The following is a 24406-nucleotide window of genomic DNA, read 5'->3' as shown; positions in this document are numbered from 1 at the left end:
TGCTTAGTGTCCAGCTTGAACCATATATCAATACTTTTGAACATTTGAAAGGTCAGTTTGAAGGACATAATATCTTCAAATAAACCTTTGTAGGTTACTATATTTTCAAATATAGATTTTTGTCATATGACGCCTGACTAATAGCTCTTTTTCTATTTTTATAAAACTTGTTTTCTTCTTTTATATATTTCATTGCCTTAAATTGACCAATTAGGTGTGGTGTTTGAAATTCAAAGGATGACATCATGAAATAAAAGTTTCATTTAAGGATTAAGTTACTCTTTTTTTAATAAATTTATATTACTTTTGCAAGGTATACAGCCACTTTTCTAGACTTGTTTTTTGGTGTTCTTACAATATTTGTTCATACTTTAATCCTTTGTACTTAGACCTTGAACAGGGTCAAGTAGTATAATGTCGTATTATAGAACGTCTATAGTAACACTTAAAATTAACAGCAATATTGAGTTTCAATTCGAAAATATTTATTCATTTCATCAAATTTGTGTAGTTTTGGTCCTCAAACTTAAAAATACGTAATGATAATCCATATGTTTGATGTTTTTTATCATTTTTTTAGAGACTTCCCGTTTTGAATGTCACTCGGAGTTCAGTATTTTTGTGATTTTACTTTTTTTCTTGAGAATCTACAACAAAAGTTTTTTTATCTGATAGTTCTTGAAATAAATTTATATATTTTACTCAAGATTTACTACGATATGCCATCATTTGCACCGGTTCGTGTAACGACGTTTACAAAACAGACACTGTTTTGGCTGAGGTTTTAAAGGTTTTGAATTAGTTCCTTTTTGACATCTGCAATATTGTAAATAGCCCGAAAGTCGGGAACTGTGTTAATTTTTTATCATCACAATGGTTTCTTTCTCAACGTATTGTGTGTAATTGCTTTTTTTCTCAATAAATCGGTGGCAGACAGTAGCGTATCGGTACATACACTTGAAATTTCCGTACAAATATCGACCCACTTAAACTTAATGATTGTTAGCTAATTTCCGATGATAAATAGATAGATATTCAGAACGAATCATTCAAAAGTGTGTCAAGTGTAAATGTCAAAGAATTTGCGCTACAAATCTATAAATCCCCCAATTTTACAAGGATGTCCTTAGGGGGATTCATGGCCCATATTTAAGCTACGGGACAATTTTTAAGGCTGTTATGATAACCCAAACAAATTTTCCAAAATGTAGGTCATTTCTGAAATAGATAATTAAAATATTTACACTGTGTAAGTTTTAACTGAAGGGGTAAAAAGAAAGGCAGCAGTCCTTTTGCGCCAATTACTGAATTTCAGGGGAATCATTTGCGCCAAATTTTGTTTTCCAAACGTATCAATTGCGCCAATATTCGAAACCCTGTACACATATTTATTCTTAAGTTATAAGGGATTGACCCTTTCGAGATCCGGGAATTCTTTTTTCGAATTTCATGATGTCGGAATTTTATTCAATTTAGTTAAATTCTGGACCTTAGGATTTCGTGTTTTAAGCCCGAGATTTCGGGATCAGGCCCCCCTCTTCAATTATGTATGTTTTTGTTCACGCATCGTTGTAAAATAACGGAATTTGATGCGACGGTCATAAAAGTGAGAGGTTTAGCGCTATAAAACCAGGTTCAATCCACCATTTTCTACATTTGAAAATGCCTGTACTAAGTCAGGAATATCAAAGTTGTTGTCCATTCGTTTGATGTCTTGTTGATTTTTCCATTGATTAGGGACCCCTCGTTTTGAATTTTCCTCGGAATTTAGTTGGGGTTTTTTGTTGTGATTTTACTTTTTATCTGAACAATTCTTTTTTTTTTACGATGTTTGTGTTTCTAGAGATAACATGAACAATTAATCGGATAACAAAAATTCTCGTAGCGCACCAACTCAAATACATTTTTGTTTTCCAGCAAGATATTTTTTTTTACTTTAATCTCAAGTCAGCTTTAAAAGGCCCCGATAAGACAATGTAAAACAATTCAAACGAGAAAACTAACGGTCATATTTATATTAAAAAATGATGTTTGTTTTCGTAATTCAGTGTTTCTGCTGTTCCGTTGTGTTGCTATTATTATAATTGATGCTTTTCCCTCGGGTTTAGTTTATTTTCCTGATTTTATTTTGCACAATTGTTCTTTGACTATCGAGCAGCGGTATACTTCTAATGCATTTAGTTGTCGACTCTCCCCTATCCCTTGGAGTATTTTTGTTAATACTTTTTGCCTTGAACTTCAAACCACCATATTATTAGCTTAGGAATGGTGATTTTCATGTCCGATCTTGCCGTCTTTGTCGTTCCAGATACATGGTACTACGGAACCCAACAGAGTTGTTTCAAGTGTTCTTAATTCATGTACATCGAGCGTGGCACTCTCTTTACACAACGCAACAGATTTAACGTTATAACCGATATGGCTGCGTACTTTTACATCCCTCACAGCCAAACAGACGCTCCACATTTACAAGGGTTTACTTTCGGTTGAAAAAAAAACAAAAAATGACGATATCTCTATTATCCAGTCACCCTCATGACATATCAATTAGTATCTATACTGCAAACGTCAATTGAAGTCTCCTTTACGGCAGAGAGCTTTACAAACCGAGATTTCGATAATCTTAGGTTGTCATACTTCAAGAACTCTTTGGAATTAAGATATGCATCTTCAATTTATCGAATTAAGCACGAATTTTATAACGACAATCGCCTCATTTTAATTATAATCCTGGTACCTTTAATAACTGTTTAACAATGATCTTACTCTATGGATTGATCATCCCATCGTCCTCTTCACAGTGATTAAACTCTTTGGAATCTGTATAACTTACCGTGTCGTATGTTCAATATTGACTCAATCCGTAGAAGGCGACTAGAAAAGGGCAAGTGTGTATAATCATTTAATGTCAAAATCTCTATTATTGCAGAGAAAACTTTAAACTTGTGTTTACGGAAGCCTACGTTTTTATGCTGGGTTAACATAAAAATAAAAGTCATATTGGTTATTAAAGAAGAGCTTTTGTGCATTTCAGAAGGATATTTATCATTTTGTTTCTGAAAAAGATCGACACATTGAATACCAGTTTGTAAGTTTAAAAAAAATCAATGGTATACTAACACATGATAACAAAACTTGTTTAATTTGAGGGAAAAAAATAGTTATTTCAACATAACACTATTTTAGATAATTTTCTTTTTTAATATTTCTGTTTCTTCACTTCACTAGAAATTTTTTAGCAACTGTTTCCATTTCCCATTGCTATATCAGCTATATATCAATCTTTTTTTTTATCTTGTATAGATGATTCTTGACTTTATGTAATTCTTCCTGGTGATACGAAGGATGCATCCACTTACTGTTTAGTCTATTTTTGGTCATATTCATTAGGAGTGGCTAGCTAATTCTACATCCCGTCATTGTTTTATTGTGCTGGGATAAAATTGTGTATTCTTGTATTTCGTTTATGCAAGATTTATATATAATAATTATGTAGTTTGTCTATATACCTATTTGTTTTTTTCGTTTCCATTTTTTTTTTTGTTTTATAGTGATTAAGATTATAACTCAATGTTGACTGATGTAACTTATTTTACATTTTTACCTATTAGTAGTATGTCTGTTTCTTTTGTTCACACAATGGAATTTTATGCGACTGCCATACAAGTGAGAGGTTTAGATAGCTATAAACCAGTTTCAATCGAACATTTTCTACAAACGAAATGCCTGTACCAAGTCAGAAAAATGATAATTGTTATCCATTCGTTTTATGTGTTGGAGCTTTTGGTTTTGTCATTAGCTAGGGATAAAATAGGTTTTTTTTTCTCTTTTTTTTAATATTAATTTGTAGTTTTAGGGGAATTAAATACTCATATTTGATTAATAACATACTATAAAGTATATCCAAATTATACTATTGAAAGAAAAAGTATGAAATAAACAATTTGCGATGCATGGACTAGAGAGTATGTATCTTCATTTCGTGTGTATTTAGTTTAGACGCTACCTAATTAACCATAAACTGACCTCCGAACCTGATATAATCATAACTTAGAATATTAATATTTAGCAACAAGTGAAGTTGGATTTTATTATGTCTGTTTGATTTTCTATTGTTATAGGTTAAAACAATGTTAATCATCGTGTTTACCCGATCAAATATGAGTTTTTGTGGATCGAATAATTTAAAAGGTTTGTTTTATTTCTGCTGTAAGAAAGCAAACAAGTATTATATCAAGAGTTATTTAAAGAAGATCTTTACAAATTAACATAGTAAACATAAGCTCTGTAGAGGAGTTGTAACCGTAGTGCGTATGAGTTGTACTATACAATCAATTTATTTGAAAACAATACATTTAAGAGAGAATACTCGGGGCCCATGTGTTGTGCAAAGTTTTTCCACTGAGTGTCAAGTTGAGTCCGCATTAGTGTCTGATGTATCAAATACAGTTGTAGCATCCCGTAATGGCAACGTTAAATTGTATACTCTATGTTGAGAGAATGTATCGCTCTTTGCACTCAGAGAGCCATTGTGAGTAATTTAGTATGTCCGTAAATTGCACGTTGCATGTCTAAATGTCTGCAAATTTTTAGCATTCCCTCTTATTCCGTAGGCAGTCTTATTTTCACGACCTCTACAAGTGCGATCCACTTATTTGTTTTATTACATAATTTGTTCTCGTCTTGAAAATATACAAAAAGATATGTCACTTTGCGTTAAGCAAACAACAAGCAATCGTTTAATTACACACATAATATGTCATTTAAATCATGCAATTACTGAAGCACTGTCTACTGAGAGGGTGGTATCATACGGACTGGTAGTGAAACTGCAGAGTTACCGAACTAGTATTAGTAAACAAATATAAGATTCCGATGTCATGCGCATTGAAGTGTTTCTCTAAATCTGTTTCATCAAGTACGCTGGTGACTAAATTCTTGAAAGCCAAAAATAGAAAAATGAACGCGATACCATAAAACAAAAAATGTGTTATTTATTCGGGTTTAGTTTCCTGTAATTAGTTAATACTTCAGTTTCTTTATGTTAACTCTTTCATATTCATTTGATAAAATTTACTGTTTGCAATAACATGAATTGTTCTATATAATAAGAATGTTCTTATCCCGGGCATAAAAACAATGCCGTATTTGGCGAAACCTTTTCAACTTTTGATCTTCAGTGCTGTACAACTTTGTACTTTTTTCACTTTCGATCTTTTATATCTGGGCGTCACTGGTGAGTCTTGTGTGGACAAGGCACGTTTTTGGCGTATTGAATTTTAAACCTGATGCTTTTTGTTATCTACTAATCATGTTTTTCTTTGTCTAATATGTTCTCCTATTTATTTGTATTGTAGTCCTGTAATATTATGTTGTCATTTCAATGTTATATTTAACTTTGCCATTAAAGTGCGAGGTTTGGCATGCCACAAAACCAGGTTCAACCCACCACTTTTATTCCCCTTTAAAAGTGTCCTGTACCAAGTCAGGAAGATGGCCATTGTTATAATATTGTTCGTTTCTGTGTGTGTGTGTTGCATTTTAACGTTGAGTCGTTTCTGTTTTCTCTTATTTTTGAGATAAGACGTGGCACGGTACTTGTCTATCCCATATTCATGTATTTGGTTTTGATGTTATAATTTTTATTCTCGTGGTGTATTGTCTGTTGCTTGGTCCGTTTCTGTGTGCTGTTGCGTTTCGGTGTTGTGTCGTTGTTCTCCTCTTATATTTAATGCGTTTCCCTCGGTTTTGGTTTGTTGCCCCGATTTTGTTTTTTGTCCATGGATTTATGAGTTTTGAACAGCGGTATACTACTGTTGCCTTTATTTATGATTGCCAATGAGACAACTCTCCGCAAGAGATCTAAATGACACAGAAATTAACAATTATAGGTCATCGTACGGCCTTCGTCAATGAACAAAGCCCATATACCGCATAGTCGGCTATAAAAGACAACCACTGAAAGACAAGCTTGTTTTGAAGCTATAATGCTGTCAATCTTTAACTTAATTGTCGGCTCTGGCTCTCCCTTGACACCATCTGCGAGTATGGTCTTGAGGAAACGATGATAGTCCGTCGGAAAGGGACGATAAATGGCTGACCTGTGTTAAGAGAGAGCCACATCTCTTGCACGTTAAAGACACCCTTGTAGATTTCGAAAAAGAGTCTTGGCTAATGCCGCTACAAGGCAGCACTCGCACCCGCAAAGTGGAAAGGGATTAATATAAGTTGCAAAACTTGTTTCCCAATCCACTATAAATAAATATGTTTAAACTAAAATCTTTAACTAATTCTCTGGCATGCAACCTCTGTAAAAGGTGGGTTTTTAAATGAGAACATAGCTTTATAAAGTGCATGCGTACGAAGGACTTCTCTGGATAACCTTCCGCAGGAACGCTGAAAATCGAAAATTTTAGAGAGAGCCAGGAATGTATAAGAACCGAAACAGTTGAAGAGCTATACAACCAAAAGAACCTAAAAATGATAGTAAAAACTATCAAAGGTCAATTTTACCTGAGGGAGTTGAAATTCAGTTTCTTAAAAATTTCTTTAATTCGTAAACAGACATTTTGGGAAGGTTTACTAAATATCATGTTAGTACCGACGTACTAAATATTGAGCTGGTGATACTCTCAGGGACTGACAGCCACCACCATCAGTGGTACCAACCAGGTGCTGCAAAAAACTTAATAAATTTCATGGCTTATTGAATATGCGTGTTGTGATTATTATACTGATGCAGGGTGGAACCGGAATAGAAATAGTGACGTCATAAGTATGAGAAATATGCAAGCTGTCTCGTTGGCGAGGGAACGATTTATTTAAGTGTACAAATTAATAGACATCTGGCATTCTTTTAACGAGGAGAGCTTTTTTATTACTTTTTATATTAGTAAAAGATACTATGTATACAATAACATAATTTGGTTTCCTTCTTTTAGATTATTTGCCTTTGGCAACTTAACATTACCTGAATGTTGTATAAGATAAATTATTCGTAAAATGAATGTCTTTTCATGTATGAGTAATGCAACATTTAATATTTATGGATTTCTCGTGTATAAACACTAAAGGAAATTAACTGTGGATAAATTAACTTGTTCTTAGAGTTGTTTTCCTGTTTCGTGTAGTGTTTATGAAATTTGTGTCATAATCAATACTTTCCGATATCTAAAATTATATTTGTATATTTAAAACTTTTAAATATAACGTCATAATACCATAAGAGGTGTGCACAAGTGCTCGAGTCTGGTTAATAGACCATTCACAAACCGTGATCTTTCAACCGCAATATTTTACTACACAGTGTTAAAACCATAAATATTTAGTATATGAACAGCATGGGAGTTTCACCAAGAGTGTAAGTATCTCTTTTTTCTACTAATTATTTTCATTTTTTGTTTTAAAGGTTTGATTTATTTGTTATCGATTATTAGCATCTGTAGTATCAGGATATTTTTTACTACATTAACCATTAACGGATTTGCGTACGATCTCTTGGTTTAACGAAGATACCACCGCAATTTTTCTATATATAGACTAGAATATACCCTAGATCTCTTTTCATTCATAGAAATATTCAAGTTTTAAAATGACTAACGTTTTGATTTCGCTTTTTTCAAAAATCGTTGAGAACAGTTTTAGTGTAATTTTTTTTTCAATAATAAACTTTTGTTTGACCATCTATCGTGTGTTGGGCTGTTAGTCCAAGATTGCCACTCTCATGGGGTGGGGCTGAATGTCTGTACCATACTGACATCGTTCACGACAGACATAATCAACTGGTAGTTTAAATTATTTTGTCTTGTATAAATTATGTATGCAATTGTTTTCTCTTGGATGTGCATATTAGTTTTGTATAATTCACATGTTTTGCTGTAGATTTTTTACTGAATGGACTTAAAAATTATAGCAATAAAACAATTCTTGATTTTATAAAAAAAACAAAAAAAAACACATCTGTTTTGTCATGATATTCAAGACGCATTAACATTTTGGTTAATAAAACCAGTTTCCATTGAAACAGAAACTGGTGGATTTTTGTTAATTTACCGTCCAGATGCAAATATTTCATGGCAACAATGAAACAATACATTGGGTCGACCAGGATGATAGATTTGATGTCCGGGCTGTCATTTAGAACACAATGGAAATTAATTCTTTTGATAATCAATATAGACAGCCTGCAACTTTTACTAACTTTAAGATGGAAGTTTCTTCAGTAAATGTTTGAAGATAGTATCACCTATTTATTAAGTGTATATAGTGTTTATAATTTAGATATAACGCGACGTCATTTAGGTTTGGTGAGAAATGCTAATTTTTATCTAATAAAGATATAAAACGTTCTACTATCAACAAACATGTGTCTTTGTATATACTTATATCGATATGGGTTGGATTCGTTTGGTTGTCCATAACAGCACACGTATCTTACATAGATTCTAAATATTTACCTTCAAACATTACTTTGAATAAGTTTGCAATATCTTGTAATCTTTTAAATACTTTTTATAACAGAGAATTGAATTACTTACAACTACAACAGCATGTAGGTAAAAAACAAAAGGCAATCGAAAGTTTACATGCACAAAACGTATCTGCATTTTCAAATATAGTTTACACACCGTAGTGAACACCATATGATCCCTCGATACAAATAAAAGATAGATTTTCCCACACGTAGGAGTATAATTAAATATTAAAATTTCATTCATACAAGTTTCCACTTGACTTGTTTGTCTATTTCCTTTCAAAGGAATGCTGAAAAGTCGTTTTTTCAGTCACATGGTTATTTGAAATAAAATGTTAATTCACACTCTTAATATATATTTATTTCATTGTCATTTTATCTGTTTAATGTATGACAATTGATTTTAAATATTCATATTTTAAATTTAATTTAATTATTGTTTTCTAAACTTGGGCGTCTTGGTCGTGTTACGTATAGGGAGGGAATATACGATTTAGTGGTAATAAAAAGCTACATAAGCTTTCCTGTGATGATCATACCCAGAATTTTTAATTATATACTATTTCATTATGAGCGTATGATATTATACTACGGGTTACAATATTTTTGTTCGATTGCAAGTTAGTAAACTCTATTCAGACCAATAAGCAGAAAGATATGCTTTAGATTTTGTCAAGTGCATGGATTTATGTTATGAGTTAATCAACCATCTCCCTCATTTTCTTTTAAATAATTATAGACGTTGTTCTTTGTGCTTTATGGGGCTGTAGACAGAGTCTCTGTGTTTGAGATGTATGTCTCATGTTGAACATTTATGGGTGTATTCATGTACTATAGTACCTATGTTCGAGATAACTAACTTATTCACTTTTTTTTCTTTCGTTCTTGATGGTTATCGAATTTGGTATGTAGTACATCCGAATAAGCTGCCCTGTTCATTCATACATTACAGTTCTTACCAGTAATATTATTTCATTGTTCAAGTTGCTAAATGAATGTCAATAGGACAACAACCTTTATACAGGGGGCGTCTGTTGTCTTTATCACTTTGTTTTGTTTTAGTTTCTGTATTTAATAGATCAGTTGTCAGACAAATCATAACAGTAATTGTAAGATTTCTTCTCCATTTATAATACATCACAATTGTTTACTTCAATGAAGCGTATATATATAAACAAGTCGGAGATGATTCCACACAAACAGGTTCTAGGTCACATGGATTCTTATTTTGCAATAAAGTTTGAGCTTTTGATCCTTGTTAGAGGTTAATATGTGATTTTGACATGAAGAACAGCAATATAAGACTTCTTTGCATTGGATTCTTTCATGTGCATGTAGAAACTTAGTGTTATGAATAAATACACGTTTATACACTTCTATTGCCTCCGGATTTTCCTTTTAGATAATATTTGCAATGTATTACTATAGTACTATTAAAGTTTACCATGTAACACGTCTTAAAAAAGATGCAAGTAGATAGTGTTTTCGATTTAAGTTTCACTATTGCGTTTAAAGTCAGAAGACATTGGAAAAAAGCAAACTGAGAGAAAAATCTGTGCATGAACGTTTGACAAAATAGATACTATACAAGTACGTCAAAGACTTTCCTTGTTTGCTTGTTTCTTTCTATCATTTCTATAGAGATTTTTTTGTTACCGTCCATTTTGATCAAAAACCACTGGATTTATAACCTTTTGTAAAAGAATGAAAATTGTATTTGAAATAGAGAAACACGAAATGTCGACAAAATTACAATCACATGATGTAAAACAGAAGTGTTTTGATCAAATAATATGTAACCATATACAGGAAATGTAAATAGATGTATGTCAGCATGTTTCTGTCTCGTTTATGAATTACGAAATGGGTAAGACACTAAGGTTCCAATTCCATAAGACAAAGTTGACCCTAAATGCAATTAACAACTGGTTTTTGTTGTCCCCTTTTGATCACACATGTAGCTCCTAACGTTTCTACGTATTTTAAAATACATCCCTGGATTTTAAATGTCACCCGTTAGGTTTGATTGTTCCCAGTGATGGTAAACCCAAAGAAGCACTTCGAAGTGCCATCCAAAGGATAAAGTGTTATTTTAATTTATTGTCAAAGCATAAACCAGGCAGTTCGCTTTCTATCTTGAGTCCCTTTATATCTTAATAAACGGTATCGGTTTTGTGCATTGTTGAAAGTCGTACTATGACATATTTGTTAACATACTCATCATTTGGTCACTACTAAGCATATGAAATATGGGTAAGTGCAAATCGACCGTCTATCGCGTCTGAACACAGATACTATTTGAGAGAGTGTCACACTCTAAGGTCGGTAAAGAACCCTTGCGACAACTCGTAAATGGGTCCGATTATGTTATATGTTGCTATGTTTTACCAGTTTTTTTATGAGCTGCCATTTTCAAAGTGATTTTTACAAATAATGCTGTAAACAATTCTTTTACAAATAATGTTGTAAAAATGTCGAGAAACTCAAAAAGATTCCCTCTTTATTGATAGATTTGTCTTGGCTTTCATAGAATCGAAAATCTTTGTACTTTACATGCGTCCCTGTCCCTCTGTCAAATGCGATTATTCATGTTCAAATATAAATCAAAATTACGATATAAGAAAAATATTTATTTGATTGAATGTTTTTCCGGTTTGCATTCTTCAGATATTTGTATCAATATTAATTCTAAGACCATTGTAGTCGAAGGTGATTTCGCAAGTAACAAATATTCCAACGTTGAACTTTCAATTTTAAGCATGGTGCGATATTGCCCGACGTCATGTATTATGTTTGAAAGATTAATCCTATTGACTATTACAAACACATCCCTAATACACTATTAATCTGCATTCATATATAAATATTGTATATGAATTAAAGCTTAAGTACAAATGTATTTGTACAACAGCTGGTATTTTATAATAGTGTATACCTTAAATATTCTCACCCTAAAATACCTTTACTAATGGTTCGAACAATTCTAATCTTAGCTACGGAATATAAAGCTGACCACGAAAAATCCTAATAAAGATCTGAAGTCTGACTGACCACACCTTAAGAAATAGAATAAACTGCTGAAATAAAATTTAAAACTTATCAATATGCTATAAAAAATATTGACGAAGTCCTAAAAAGCATTTAAATAGTTTTATTGTCCTTGATACAGTTACTCTGTCCTTTACCTTAAAGCAAGGGTCGTTGACTTTTGTATTTTATATAAAGAATCACATTTCAATACATAAATTGTCTTTTAAACGTTTTAAAAGTATCATTTTTACTCTGTTGTCATGGCAGCGACCATCCTTTGTATCCTATATTAACTGTATATTGGACGCTATCAACTGTTCAGTTATTGGTTGTTCTGAGAGTGATGTCACAATTAATTGTCCCTAGATGTTTTACAAGTGACTATAAGCTCTTGTACATTTCCTGTTATTAATCCGACTACTTGTACATCTTAATTTAAAGTGCAATACATGAGGTGCATCTGTGTACTTTATCAACGATTCATATGCACGCACTTCTCTTTTTATTCTTCATTTCCGTCATTTAGAGTTTAAAGTTCTTAAATACTAGTAAGTGAATTGTAAGTGTGTTTTGGTTGTTGTATCATCCAAATATACACCCATATCTCCATGCATTCATATATTCAGATTCAAATTCAATAGTTTATGGAAGTCTCGCCACACAAAACGTACACTATATTAATACATGTATACAGTAAACATATATAAGAACAAGTAAAATATATGTATGTGACATTCTTAAAAGAATTATGACATACTTTTTAAAAATATAACAATATTCCAATTCATGTATATATGTATACGACGAAGTTCTCCTTGTTGAAATGGCATTGCAGGTTTTGACAATAATATTACAAATATCGAAGTTTTATTTTTCTTTAGCAGACAAAAAAAAGTATCATTATAATACAATATATCAATAGATATTGCATGTCTTAGATCCTCATATAATGGACATTTTAAAAGTATATGGTTTTCATTCTCTAAAATAATTGTAAATGGTGAACGCGACCAACCAAAAAAGGGTTAAAATCAACACATTAAAGTAAAAACTGACTAAATCGGATGTTCTTTTTAAGTATATTACCACAATTGTCAAAATTTAAGACGAGCAAGTGCTCGGGTGGTCACACGTGGTATGGCAGAGATCTGGGTTTTTTTCAGTTTAGTTTATACACAAACATTATTGGAGCATACCTCACTGTATTGACCCATGTCTACTTCTGTCGACGAGTATATGTTGTTCTTTAAATGTCCTTGTGTTCTTGTGTCGATGGATCGCTGTCTCTATGACGTATACTAATCATCAACTTTGATAAATAAGCATACAAGTATAAGTTGAGGTATATTTAAAGTTTATAAATGCAATGTTTGTACGTCTTGTAAAAGACAAACATGAATCTGTTCGTCATTATTATGCATTAATTCAAGTTGAGAGAAATATGCTCATTAAAGCCTCTAGCTGGGGGAACATTGTCCTTGCTTCAAAACATAGTGACACGACGTAAAGCAATCACCCAGATTGTATTTCAATAGTATTATCAAATTCAGATGTCAAGTTCTACTTCCTTGTGAAACAGTATACAAGACCGTTCTTTACCAAAGTCGTAAAAAAATTGTCCAAATTCAAATTCAGGTGATTTAAAATATAAATAGTACACTATGCTTGCAACATGAGCTATATAAACATCAAAACACATCCAAACGTGCACTTTAAATGACGCAGGATCATGTCATAAAACGTTGAATTGAAACACAATTAAAAGGAAAAAAGCGAATAATTGGTATTTGTTAGTCAAAATAATTGAAGATAGCCTGATTAAGTTTTGAATTATAGATCTTATTTTCTCAAAGTATGAAGTAACATTACACAATTCAGAATTACAGTTTGTGGCAAAAACACTCTTTACTATCAAATGAAATTTCAAAATTGAAATAGAAATTTACTGTTATCAAGATTGTCATGTATATATCACTCAGATCGATGTCAGAACGGTTTAACATATTTTATTCAATAAAAAAACATTAATTATTTATTAGACCTAATTTTAGTAATGACCTTTAGAGTAATTTGGCATGCCTAATGAATTACCGAACTTCTCATGCTTATCAATAAGTGAGGACAGTGATATTTAATTAATTTTAACAATACATATTTAGTATACTATTAGTGCAGTAGATTACGGTTTATGTATAGCAGCATGCAGTTCCTATGCATTATTTATAATCTGAATGTGTCATTCTTATAGTTTAAATTTCTTAAGATTATTGAATGGATTAGCCCCAAGTCTGTATAAGTATTGGATATGTACGAATACAGCCATACATATAATATGGATTACGAGAGTATGTTTGAAAAACCGTAAGTTATTCAGTTTAAGGTGAATTACAATGTAGCCACTAAAAATTAAAACAACATAGACTTTTTTTTCAGTTTTGCATGAAAAGAATAATAATAATCATATGCAGTCCGAATTTACTTTAATCGAAGAATATTAGGTTCTGAACAGCATTATTTAATACAGACTGTAAAGAAAGTTGTAGAGGGATACCAATCTTAGGGGAGAGAAATGACAACCGTATTTTGATCTTTTTAGAGGAACATTTTGATTAATCAGTTGCGTCAAGTAGATAAAAGTGCCGGTTCCTTTTTCTCTCTTTCGTACGCTTTCTTTATGCAAAGGTGATTAATTTGCAGTTATGTCCAATTTGATGTATTTCCTTATTTCCGACAGCTGCATGTGCTTAGGTTCATCGGCAATTCTTCGTCTCATTATTAACTGTATAACTATTTGTATAATGTGTCTAAAGAAACAAGACGAATTGTTGTTAGCAATTGTACTTACAAGAAAATGTAATGATTCATATTGTTCTTATGTTTTCACTCGTAAAAGTTGTATCTTAAAATAGATACCGTGAGAAAGTTGTATCTTAACCATTCAGCAATAAGCATGATAAGGAAAAGGTTTCTTAACATTTGTTATAAAAATGACCAAAGCGCCATTGATCAACAAGCCAAGGCTTATACTACCTTTTATTGGACTAAAACATGTTCCATTTTACAATGTGTCATTATTTTCTAATGTCATTTGTTTGAAATTTTCTTAAGACTTTTGATTATGTAAATCCTTGAACCAGGTTTAGTATACGACCTAAAGGCTATGTCATTCATCCATTTTGTGTTTTCTCAAGTTTTGGACTAAATCTAGTGTGTTTTATTATAAGAAAGGGGGCTTATCTAATAGATATAGGAAGATGTGGTGTGAGTGCCAATGAGACAACTCTCCATCCAAGTAACAATTTAAAAAGTAAACCATTATAGGTTAAAGTACGGCCTTCAACACTAAGTACATATGTCTACATATAAAATCGAAACAAGACGTGTTAGACTCATCGTCTAAGGTCCAAAGAAAATCTCTTTAATCCGTTCACTAAATTAATGCGATTTTCATTTCATGCAACATTTTTGCACTTCGTGACTTACTGTCCAATAAATTCGATGATCGATTTGTGTGTGGTTACAAAAGCGTTGGCGGAAAATATTACAATTGTTCCGAACAATATCATGATAAGTAAACTTGCATAAGTCCTGCTTTGTACAGAACTGTCAGATTTTTAACATTCCATAGTCAGCAATGTCAACCTGAATCGACTTGTTTTTGCTCGTTCTCTAAAGTGCTCTATGCTTAGCAGATACAGCGCTAAATATACTTTTTTTTAAGTATTTGGCATAAAGTTTACGTGATAAATTTCACACTGATGATTCTTCCAACAGAATTGACTTAACCGGAAAAATAATGGTGCCACTGACTTTGGGTTTCTTTAAAAGAGTATTGTGTTTAATTCATTATGTAACAATAAGCTAAAAGATAACTATTCAGTATTATTGCAAATAAGCATACGGGGTTTGTGGTCTTCATATTTGACTTTGGTCGTGTGGTCACTATCTTCAATGGCACTAAAATCTTAAAGACAGTAAAATCTCTGAAACTATGAAAATACTTGTGAAAATGTGTTGTGCTGTTAAGTGATCAACGGTGTAACCCCGTTCCTTCTGTTTCTTTTTAATATTTCTAAAAAGACCTACGGTTCGGAAAGTTTGAACCATTCCCACACTATCACATCTTTTTGAAAGAATTGTTTTCATTCCACTTTTTGAACTTAATTTTGTGTATTGTATTTCTACAGAAGTCACATGAACGTTAATATTCACGAGGGATTGAAGTACTAAATATAGCTCATGCCTTGTTTATTGTTCAGATGAAATAACCTGCCTTGATTTGTTTGGTATTTGCTGATCTAATTTCTGATAGTCTAATTTCAATGATTCCCGATATTTGATATTCTTTCGTTATCTCGCGAACTATACACATAACTGTGTCCTCTAATTTTCAAATAGACCCACTGGTGCGTCTCTAACAGCTTTGTTGTTTTACAAAGGACTAACTTTTCTTTTCATAAGCTTAAATTCGTTCTGTAATTTAATTCGAATGCATCCAACAGTGAAGTTTGTTTTAATTCAATTAGATATATAAACAATGATATTTATAAAGAAATCGTGTCTATTTATAAATGTCATGTATACATGTTAAATAGGCATGTCAACACTATTTGTTTTGTCCATTCGTGGTTATTTCTCTGTTGCAATTGATACATGTTCGGATACAACAATTAAAAAAATAACCACTGATGATTTTAACGACTGTTTGTGAATGTCCCTTTAGTATATTTCGCCCCTCTTTCATTATAAAGTACATACATCCTCTATTAAGTAATCATGCAAAAAAGACGTGGTACTCTTCATACGTACATGTATACAATACGTCAACCAACAGCTAGTATGACCAAATGATTATAAAACCACAAAAATGAAATGATTTTTAATAAGTATGATTGTTTAATGTAGGATAACCTGAAGACATTTTCAAATAATCATTTATTCATTTTTAAGGCTAAATGTTGGATTTTAGCAGAATAATAAAGAAATTAGGATTGGTGAAATGGTTTAATGCAGCATATGTGTTTTAATTTAAATTGTGGTTTACACGATTACAGAAGATGTAGGTGTTGATCTCCAAGGTCTGTTCACACAATAAATCCTCTCTACACGTCATGGCTGTCCAGATGTCTGAGTTATTTTACTGTTATTTAGTCAAGCAAATGAGGCAGAAGTAGTTACAATGTATTTTAATTTCCGAAGGCGTTTTCCTGACACTTTGATGTTATTTATTAATATCTATATATCTAATGCATAGTCTTTTTCAAAATCATTGTGATCATTCCAGACTTCGAAAGAACATATATGGACAGGTACATTTTCAATAGCTTTAGTTGGTCAGGGTGCAAGCTTTGTTTTAAGTTTATACAGTATATTGTGCGATCTTCGTATTGTATGGTCAACTTGAATGTTTTGATTTAGAAAATGTTTGGTAAAAAAATAGTTTCGGATTCGCAATTCAAAGTTGAAGGTCAAATCACGTTGTATAGTTGCAAGTATCACGTCTATGTTGTGGGATGACGTTAACGACATCATTGTACTAGCAATTATAATTTCAAAAACATAAAACAACGAAAAATCAATCAATTTAGGTATTGGTTATTTTTCAAGTTCTTTAAAACCTGCATGTCAGGCTATTTTTCGTGTTGCTTTTTATGTGCTTATATTTACAGCTTTCTTTGTTTAACAATATGTTATATGTCAATATGTAAGTGCTAAAAAAAGTTTTTTAAAAGAGTTAATACGTCAAACATCCTTTCATTAAGTTACTCAGCCCTGCACTAAATCTGTCTTAAAATATTTCAAAAAGCTGAAATAATCATCATAAATCACCATTTCCTACATGATTTTTATTCTTTTGACATACGAGTGAACATTTCATTGTCAAACAAACACCAGTCGACTTTAGTTCATAAAAAGGAGGTTACCTAAGAAGGCCATAATTAATCATGTAATTATCAGATCATACATGTCGGGTTTTTAATATAATTATGTGATTTTATAACATCTTCAGTTAGGTCAGACATTGTTAAAAGTATATTTTATCGTGCTCAAAACTTTTTATAACATGATAACGAGAGATCATTTGGTTTTGGTGCATCATGTGTAATATAAACTAATCGTTTTAACATTCGCCAGAGGCGAGGGATAAACTCAATTTCTATATATTACAATGCACGTTATCAATCTAAATGTAACCTTTAAACGCAAAAATTACGCATGTTATCGATTAAATGGATACAAGTAACTGTGAATCATATGTAGACGGGTAAGACAGTCGCCAGTGTACTATATTTAGTTGGTAACTTTTATAAATGCAATTGTTCATTTTACAATTTGACATGTTCTTTCGTACACAATAGTTCTAAAATTGTTTCTTGTCTAGTAAATACCTACCGCAAGCATCTATGTCGGGATGTTAATGTTTGTTTCAAACTGTCTATGTTAAATTTCAGTTATATTCAAACTTCAATATATGCTTCTGATTGCGGCTTCAGAACTACCAGTAGATAATTTTCTACTAGGATAACGACAAACGAAAGACAACTCTTATTCAACACAGTCAATCATCTGTAATTAAAAACTGAAAACTTAAAATGATGTATAGGGATTTTTGAATCTTTTGAATCTTTTAATTACAGTGCAGTAAAATATCGAAACTTGATATGATAGAAAGGGGCAACTTAATCATTATTCTAGAATAATTTTTTTTATAATTTATACCAGTTGAATTCTAAATAAAACTGCAAAATATCTTGGTAGTGTGAAGAAAGCTGTAGTTAAAGCTTGGCATGTTTCTTGTTGCTATATATATATGCTTTTTAAACATCTGTTCCGTTTTGGTGTAACTGGCGAGTATTGAAGAAACAGCTATGCTCCAAATAAGAATGATTACAGTATGGTTTGTAAATTAGGTTAATGATAACAGAGCCCCAAACAAAAAGGTAGAGTTTGTGTCTTTTGTCTTTCAGTAACTGTGGCTACTCTTATATCGATTCTGTGTGTCTTTGTGTACGAGCTATTGTAATGTCAATCTTATGAGTACTGTCATTTTGACTGATGTTTTCAGTATGTTTTTATGATGTGTTGTTACATTACTGTTCCAGAATATATGGTAGGGTTGAGCGCTTATTCATATGTTTAACCCCGCCATATTATATATGTGCATTTTCCAAGTCAAGAGCCTACAAGTGGTTTGCATTTGTGGCCGACTGTAATATTTGCTTTTCGTTCATAATTTAGTCATAAACCAGGTGTTATATTTTGTTCGATTTGAATATTTTCTCACTTTGCCATGAATGGACCTTTTATAGTTGACTATATACACGATATATAGGCTCTTATTGTTGAAGATCGAACGGTGACCTATATTTGGTCACATCCACGTCATTGTGCACTCTTTTCTTATAATTGTTTCATTGGTAATCATATCACATCTCCATAATTTATATGAACATATGTATGTTCTGTCTTTGATGCATGTATATATTCTTATCTACATATTTGAGTATCTCTTTGTTGGATGTCTTTTTTGCGCTTGTAAGTACTGATTTTTTATTCTTTTTTACGATTCTATATTTGGATTATAAGGCAAAAACAATTTGATTCGATTTTAGTTGTTTATGACAATGTTTGTACGCGAACGAAATGTAAATACGTATCACTATAAATCTTTATAAAAAAGTTGATTTACATATAATAAACGCAGCGTGACTCTAAACGCATATATGTAGTTGACAGGAAACATTTTAACGTATAAATGGTTGTTATCTTGCATTGTTTTCTTTAAAAACAAACAACTAATTGATTGAAAGTGTGATTTATGAGGTTTTCTTGGAACTGGAGCAGATTATAAAAGGAAATATTAAAGAATTTTTAGTAAGCACGACAAGGGCCTTTGAAAAATATTCAGTAGAGATTTAATCTTCTGGTAAAAAGTTCTTGAAATTATTCAGACTAAAATTCACAGTTTACATTCTTTACAAACAACAAATCGACTATCCCAGTTTATTATAGTTTTTCTGTCAGTACCAAATGAATTTGCAACTGTCTGTTCACCATGATCAGTTACCCCTCCCCCTTTCTGGTCAAATTGTCTGATTGTCCGACAAACAGTCTATTTCATTCTCAATTTTATGTTCTATTGCTTATCGTTTATTCGAAATAAAGAAAGCTTACTAGTAACCCTAAAAATTCAGTCGATGTAGAGTCTGCTGCTTAACGAAAGCTATACAGAGCAAGAGATATAGATCTATTACTTGGATGGCTTGGATATTTAGGGTTAGGCTGAAGGTGACATGAAAAGTCAAATAATGAAAAGCTGTTATTTCTTTCATTCTATAAAATTGCTCTTGTAAAATCTTTTAAAATCCTAAAAAGGTCTACAATTTTTTTTATCTAAATAAGAATCTATGGACTGTAGACTATCTTGGTATATTGTATATAAACGTGTATATAGTTGAATATAAAAATAAGGAGATTGTTTGTCCTCGAGATGTTATTTTTGTACCTAATTCGCTGTCTCATTGATATCAACCTCACATCTCATTTTATTCTTATATGAATGATAACACTATGGATGCTGGTGATTGACAGTCTCAGTGCGCTCTTAAGAGCACGTTCGTCGTGAGATCAAGTTCCTACAGAATTTGTAACGGGTCTTTTTATTCCTTTTTAATGGTATTTTTCCATTTGATTTCTTTTCTTACAAATAATTTAAATGTTCCTCTGACATCGTTTTAAGGGTGTGCGAACTAATGTATAATTGTGTATTATGATTCGGTAGTTTGTGTCATTTTATTTAACTTTATTGCATCCGGGTCTTTAAACTTATTTCTATTGTAGGAATCATCAGTTCACATGAATTTGATAATCCTCCTTAATATTAAAATTAAAAAATAGCGGGTAATATGACAAAGGAGACGGATTTGAAATTAATATCCATCAAAATGATAAAACACACGTTACATTTACAGCTATAAACTTCCATGAACCCATTATGTATTACGTTTTTGATTTATCATTGTAAAGATAATTTATATGTTATTCCCCAAAATATTTCCACATATTCTAAGGACACATACCTACAAATAATTCTTACTGCACTATTTTCTTTGTTTACGATAAGATAAGACATTTTATTAGTATAAAGTCCTCAATTGCATGTGCACTTTTAATATTTGCACAGTGTAGTTCAAAATGAATTTGTGAGTATACAAATTAGACCAACTCCATGCGAAAAAGTACAAAAAAATGCGAAAAAGTACAAAAAAATATATCATGTAACCAAAGGAGATCAGTTCTTTTGAGGTCATAAAACAATTTGGCAAAAAATTGTGTACAGTAAAATAAAATTGGCAAACCTGTCACGAATTCGAGTCATACGCCACATGAAAAGGCAATATTTTACTTAAGTTGTCGAGAAGAAAAACGTTAATGTTACTGACCATGCAGACTAAAATGATCTGGCAGACAAAGCGAATTTGATTCGAAACGAGATCATTCGTGACACGGAAAAAGACACTATCTTTACAATCAGCTGTTAGTTTTCTCTACGATGTACTCTGCACCCTAGGAGCCTAGCATATCACAGACTCGGATCTTGATCAGATTGACAAAAATATGAAATTTCACAGTACTTTAGTGAAAAGACATTTCTAAAAACAGTAAAATAAGAGGGGGAACTATATAAAAAAAAAAAAGCATCCTGTGTCTTCAAAATACAGACTAATTTAAAAAGATATCTTAACAGATATTCGCCCAATTAAGTTGCCTTGTTTGCTCCCCTCACTCTCTACAAATACAAGTGGGCATTAAGTTTGAGTCATTATTCAGAATGTTGAGAAAAAAGTCACAAAGGTACTTTGATCTATAATGGTTTACTTTTACAAATTGTGACTTGTATGAGAGAGTTGTCTCATAGGCACTAATACCACATCTTCTTATATATAATGACATCAATAGTTATCTATAAAACATTACTCATAGGGTCAATCTGTTCTTATGTGCCTAATGTGAAGATGGGGTTTTTTTCGGTTCAGCACGTCTGTTTCTGATTTTTGTTTATACAACTGATGAACAGGTACCTTGTACTCAAGCACCAAATGTAACGCCGCCTTCTTTATTAACATAAAATATCAAGGATAAGGGATATCATTACGGTCAGATCTTTTTTTCACAGACGGACAAACGTATGTCATGTTTTTTTTTAAATAATATGAATTACTGAAAAGTATAAATAATATTTTCCCTCATTATTGAAGTGCAATAGTCTTCCTTGTTCGTATCGTATGAAACTCCTCTTATATGTTGTTACTGATAAAAACAATATTGAAAAGTATAATTTTAAAAATACATAAGCTCACAAACTATATCTGTTTTATATCTGTCAAAAATGTTAAAAACTAAATTATCAAATCTTTATTATTCAATCCGAAGGTATAATCTTTATTTACAACGTTCTCAGAAGATTTAGAGTTTGACATATAAATAAATACAGACATTTGCCAATTGGCGATAAATGTACATGGCTCTCTAAATGTGTTCTGGCTTCCGTTGAATAGCTGTCTCAATGATCTATAGTATACAGAAATGCATCGATCAATTGCTGAAGTAACTGTCTCAAAAACGTATATACCCTAACTTTCTTATATTCATTCCATATTATTTCTATTTTTCAGAAAAGACATAACAGATGCTATTCCCTTCCCATTTTATTGGAAAGGATGGAAACCACAGTAAGTGTTAATTAATTAAGATAGTGCTCTTATTATTTTTGGAATCGTGTATTAAAAGTGTCCCCATAAGTTTTCAGACAATGCATTAAATACTCGGCTCTTATGTAATCAATGAACAAACAGGCATATTAACGAGATTGTCCTCCATCTTTATAACAAAATAGCTTCAAACGCTTCTGCACAACCCCTACTGGTGTTCGTCTGCAAAATCGCATATTTTTGCTCAGTATAATAAATGGTGTTACTATTCTAGAATTTCTTTTATTCTATTTTAAAATCAGTTCCTTGAAATATACAATACCTGTAAGGTTTCCATTTGCTGTGAAACCAATTTGAAAGTTAAGATATTCAATCATAAACAATTCTTTACAGAGTCGCCTCTATGCACCCATACAATACTCCAAATATCAAGACCTTCGGAAATTAAAACCTTCAATAAACACGAACAGTATATTAATATATTTTTGATTCAAACTATAGTAATTTTCTTTATTAGTATTTTGGTTTCATTACATACAATAAACATATTTCGACATTTCTTTGAAAGGTATTTTAAGATAAAACAATAACAATGGCACATGTCTTTTGTCTAGTCAAAGAAAATTGATATAAGTAATAGTATATCTAGACTAAATGGCTAACTTTGAGAGGAGTATAGGATTAATTAAAAATGTGCTAATTGGGATATTGTGTTACAGAATTAATTACCCTTGTTTGAATTAAACAACTATTGTCAAGGCAAAGTTTTTTATAAATAGAAGTTCTTCAAAGTAATCCCCTTCACAATTCAATTAAATTAGAAGTTTTGACATCTACCGGAAGAAGTCAAAAGAGACCTTTTGACATACGTACAAAAAACTTAAATGCAAGAAATTCACACAACTTAAGACTGCAATACATTAGAACTGATTTTATTATACGCATTTTCCTATGTGGATGAAATTACATACAGATACACTCAAACTTTTGTAGTAAGTTTTTGTATTTTATTTAAATTTTGTTATCAATCAAAGGGTTTTATAGTTATATTTTAAATGTAGGGTTAATTTAAATAATCCTATGTCTGTATGTTTATCAAATTTTTTAAGTTCATACCTCGAATAATGAATTCAGCATGCGAGACCCTCACGGAAGTCAAAAACGTTAAACATAACCGTAGTAGTACTTAAAATAACTTTTGAAAACATTTTCCAGGAAAACAGAAAACATAAATCCTACTATTTATAGATTCAATGATACTCTGGTCTTTTTTTATTGTCCTATCTCCACGCCCCTTTTATTTCAGAAGCAAATTGTTCGGATAGTTTTCCTAAGCTTCACGGATCAAACTTCTCTTATTTCCTACTTATGGCCTAACAAATCTGACAGGTTTTTTCACACTTATTACTATTATATATATATAGAAATTCCCCAATTTTTTTGTTGATATCTGAGCTTTTCAGGGAAAAGTACTATAAAACTATCACCAAACTGTATATATTTGCAGATGTAAGTTGTGTTTTAACATTATTACATTATCAAACTGTCTGTAGGTTAGTGTCCCCTTTTTAAACATTATATTATTAAGCGGTCAATAATGTCCTGTCCACATTTTTTCATTATCAAACTGTCTTCAGGTTGGTACCCACGTTTTAACATTATTAAAAATATTACATTTCAGTTATCTATGAAGTTATCTGCTCGTTGCATTTTATAGTAACAGGAACAATTTGAATATGCAGATTAAATAATCTTGCCCACTGCAGATTAAAGGATATTTTTACATTCAAAAAAGGACAAAAAATTATGAAAAAAGTATAAAAAAAAATACCGAATTCCAGAATATATATAAAAAGGGGGAAACTCAATCAAAACTGACAAATCAAACGTTAGACTATATCATCCAACGGCACTGTCATATTCCTGACTTGGTACATATATTATCCGAAAAAAAGAGTGTATAATACCCGGTAGTGTTGTAGCTAGTTGCACCTTACACTTAAACCGTTTGCCATTTGTTTAAAGTTCGTTATATTGACAAAAATGGGTGAGTAAACAAACAGACATACATGCTAGGTTGGTGTGACAATAATTGTGATCCAGTAGCCAAAACTGTGTAAAATGTATTCGAAACTTACAGTTAGTGGTAGCCTAGACACCAGTTCGGAGAAACAAGGAATACACCTACAAC

At 31.6% G+C, this 24406-nt stretch overlaps 1 protein-coding gene across 5 annotated transcripts in view; it reads left to right on the top strand.

The window, feature by feature from the left end:
* Nucleotides 1–7162: 7162 nt before the first annotated feature.
* LOC134711627 (cytosolic phospholipase A2-like) overlaps nt 7163–24406 on the top strand; it is a 37833-nt gene continuing 20589 nt past the window's right edge. The window contains exons 1-2 of one of the 5 annotated variants that reach the window (XM_063572346.1): nt 7163–7360; nt 22180–22236. In XM_063572346.1, the coding sequence (XP_063428416.1) occupies nt 7332–7360; nt 22180–22236 (86 nt within the window). In that variant the 5' untranslated portion in view covers nt 7163–7331. Of the gene's footprint in view, nt 7361–13820; nt 13865–16789; nt 16813–18984; nt 19040–22179; nt 22237–23070; nt 23208–24406 lie in introns of those variants that run through there. The other 4 variants (XM_063572345.1, XM_063572348.1, XM_063572347.1 and 1 more) reach the window with 4 other exon arrangements.

This window comes from Mytilus trossulus, chromosome 3 (genome assembly GCF_036588685.1).
Source record: "Mytilus trossulus isolate FHL-02 chromosome 3, PNRI_Mtr1.1.1.hap1, whole genome shotgun sequence".
Lineage (NCBI taxonomy): Eukaryota > Metazoa > Mollusca > Bivalvia > Mytilida > Mytilidae > Mytilus > Mytilus trossulus.
This window is presented reverse-complemented; position numbering and strand designations above follow the sequence as displayed.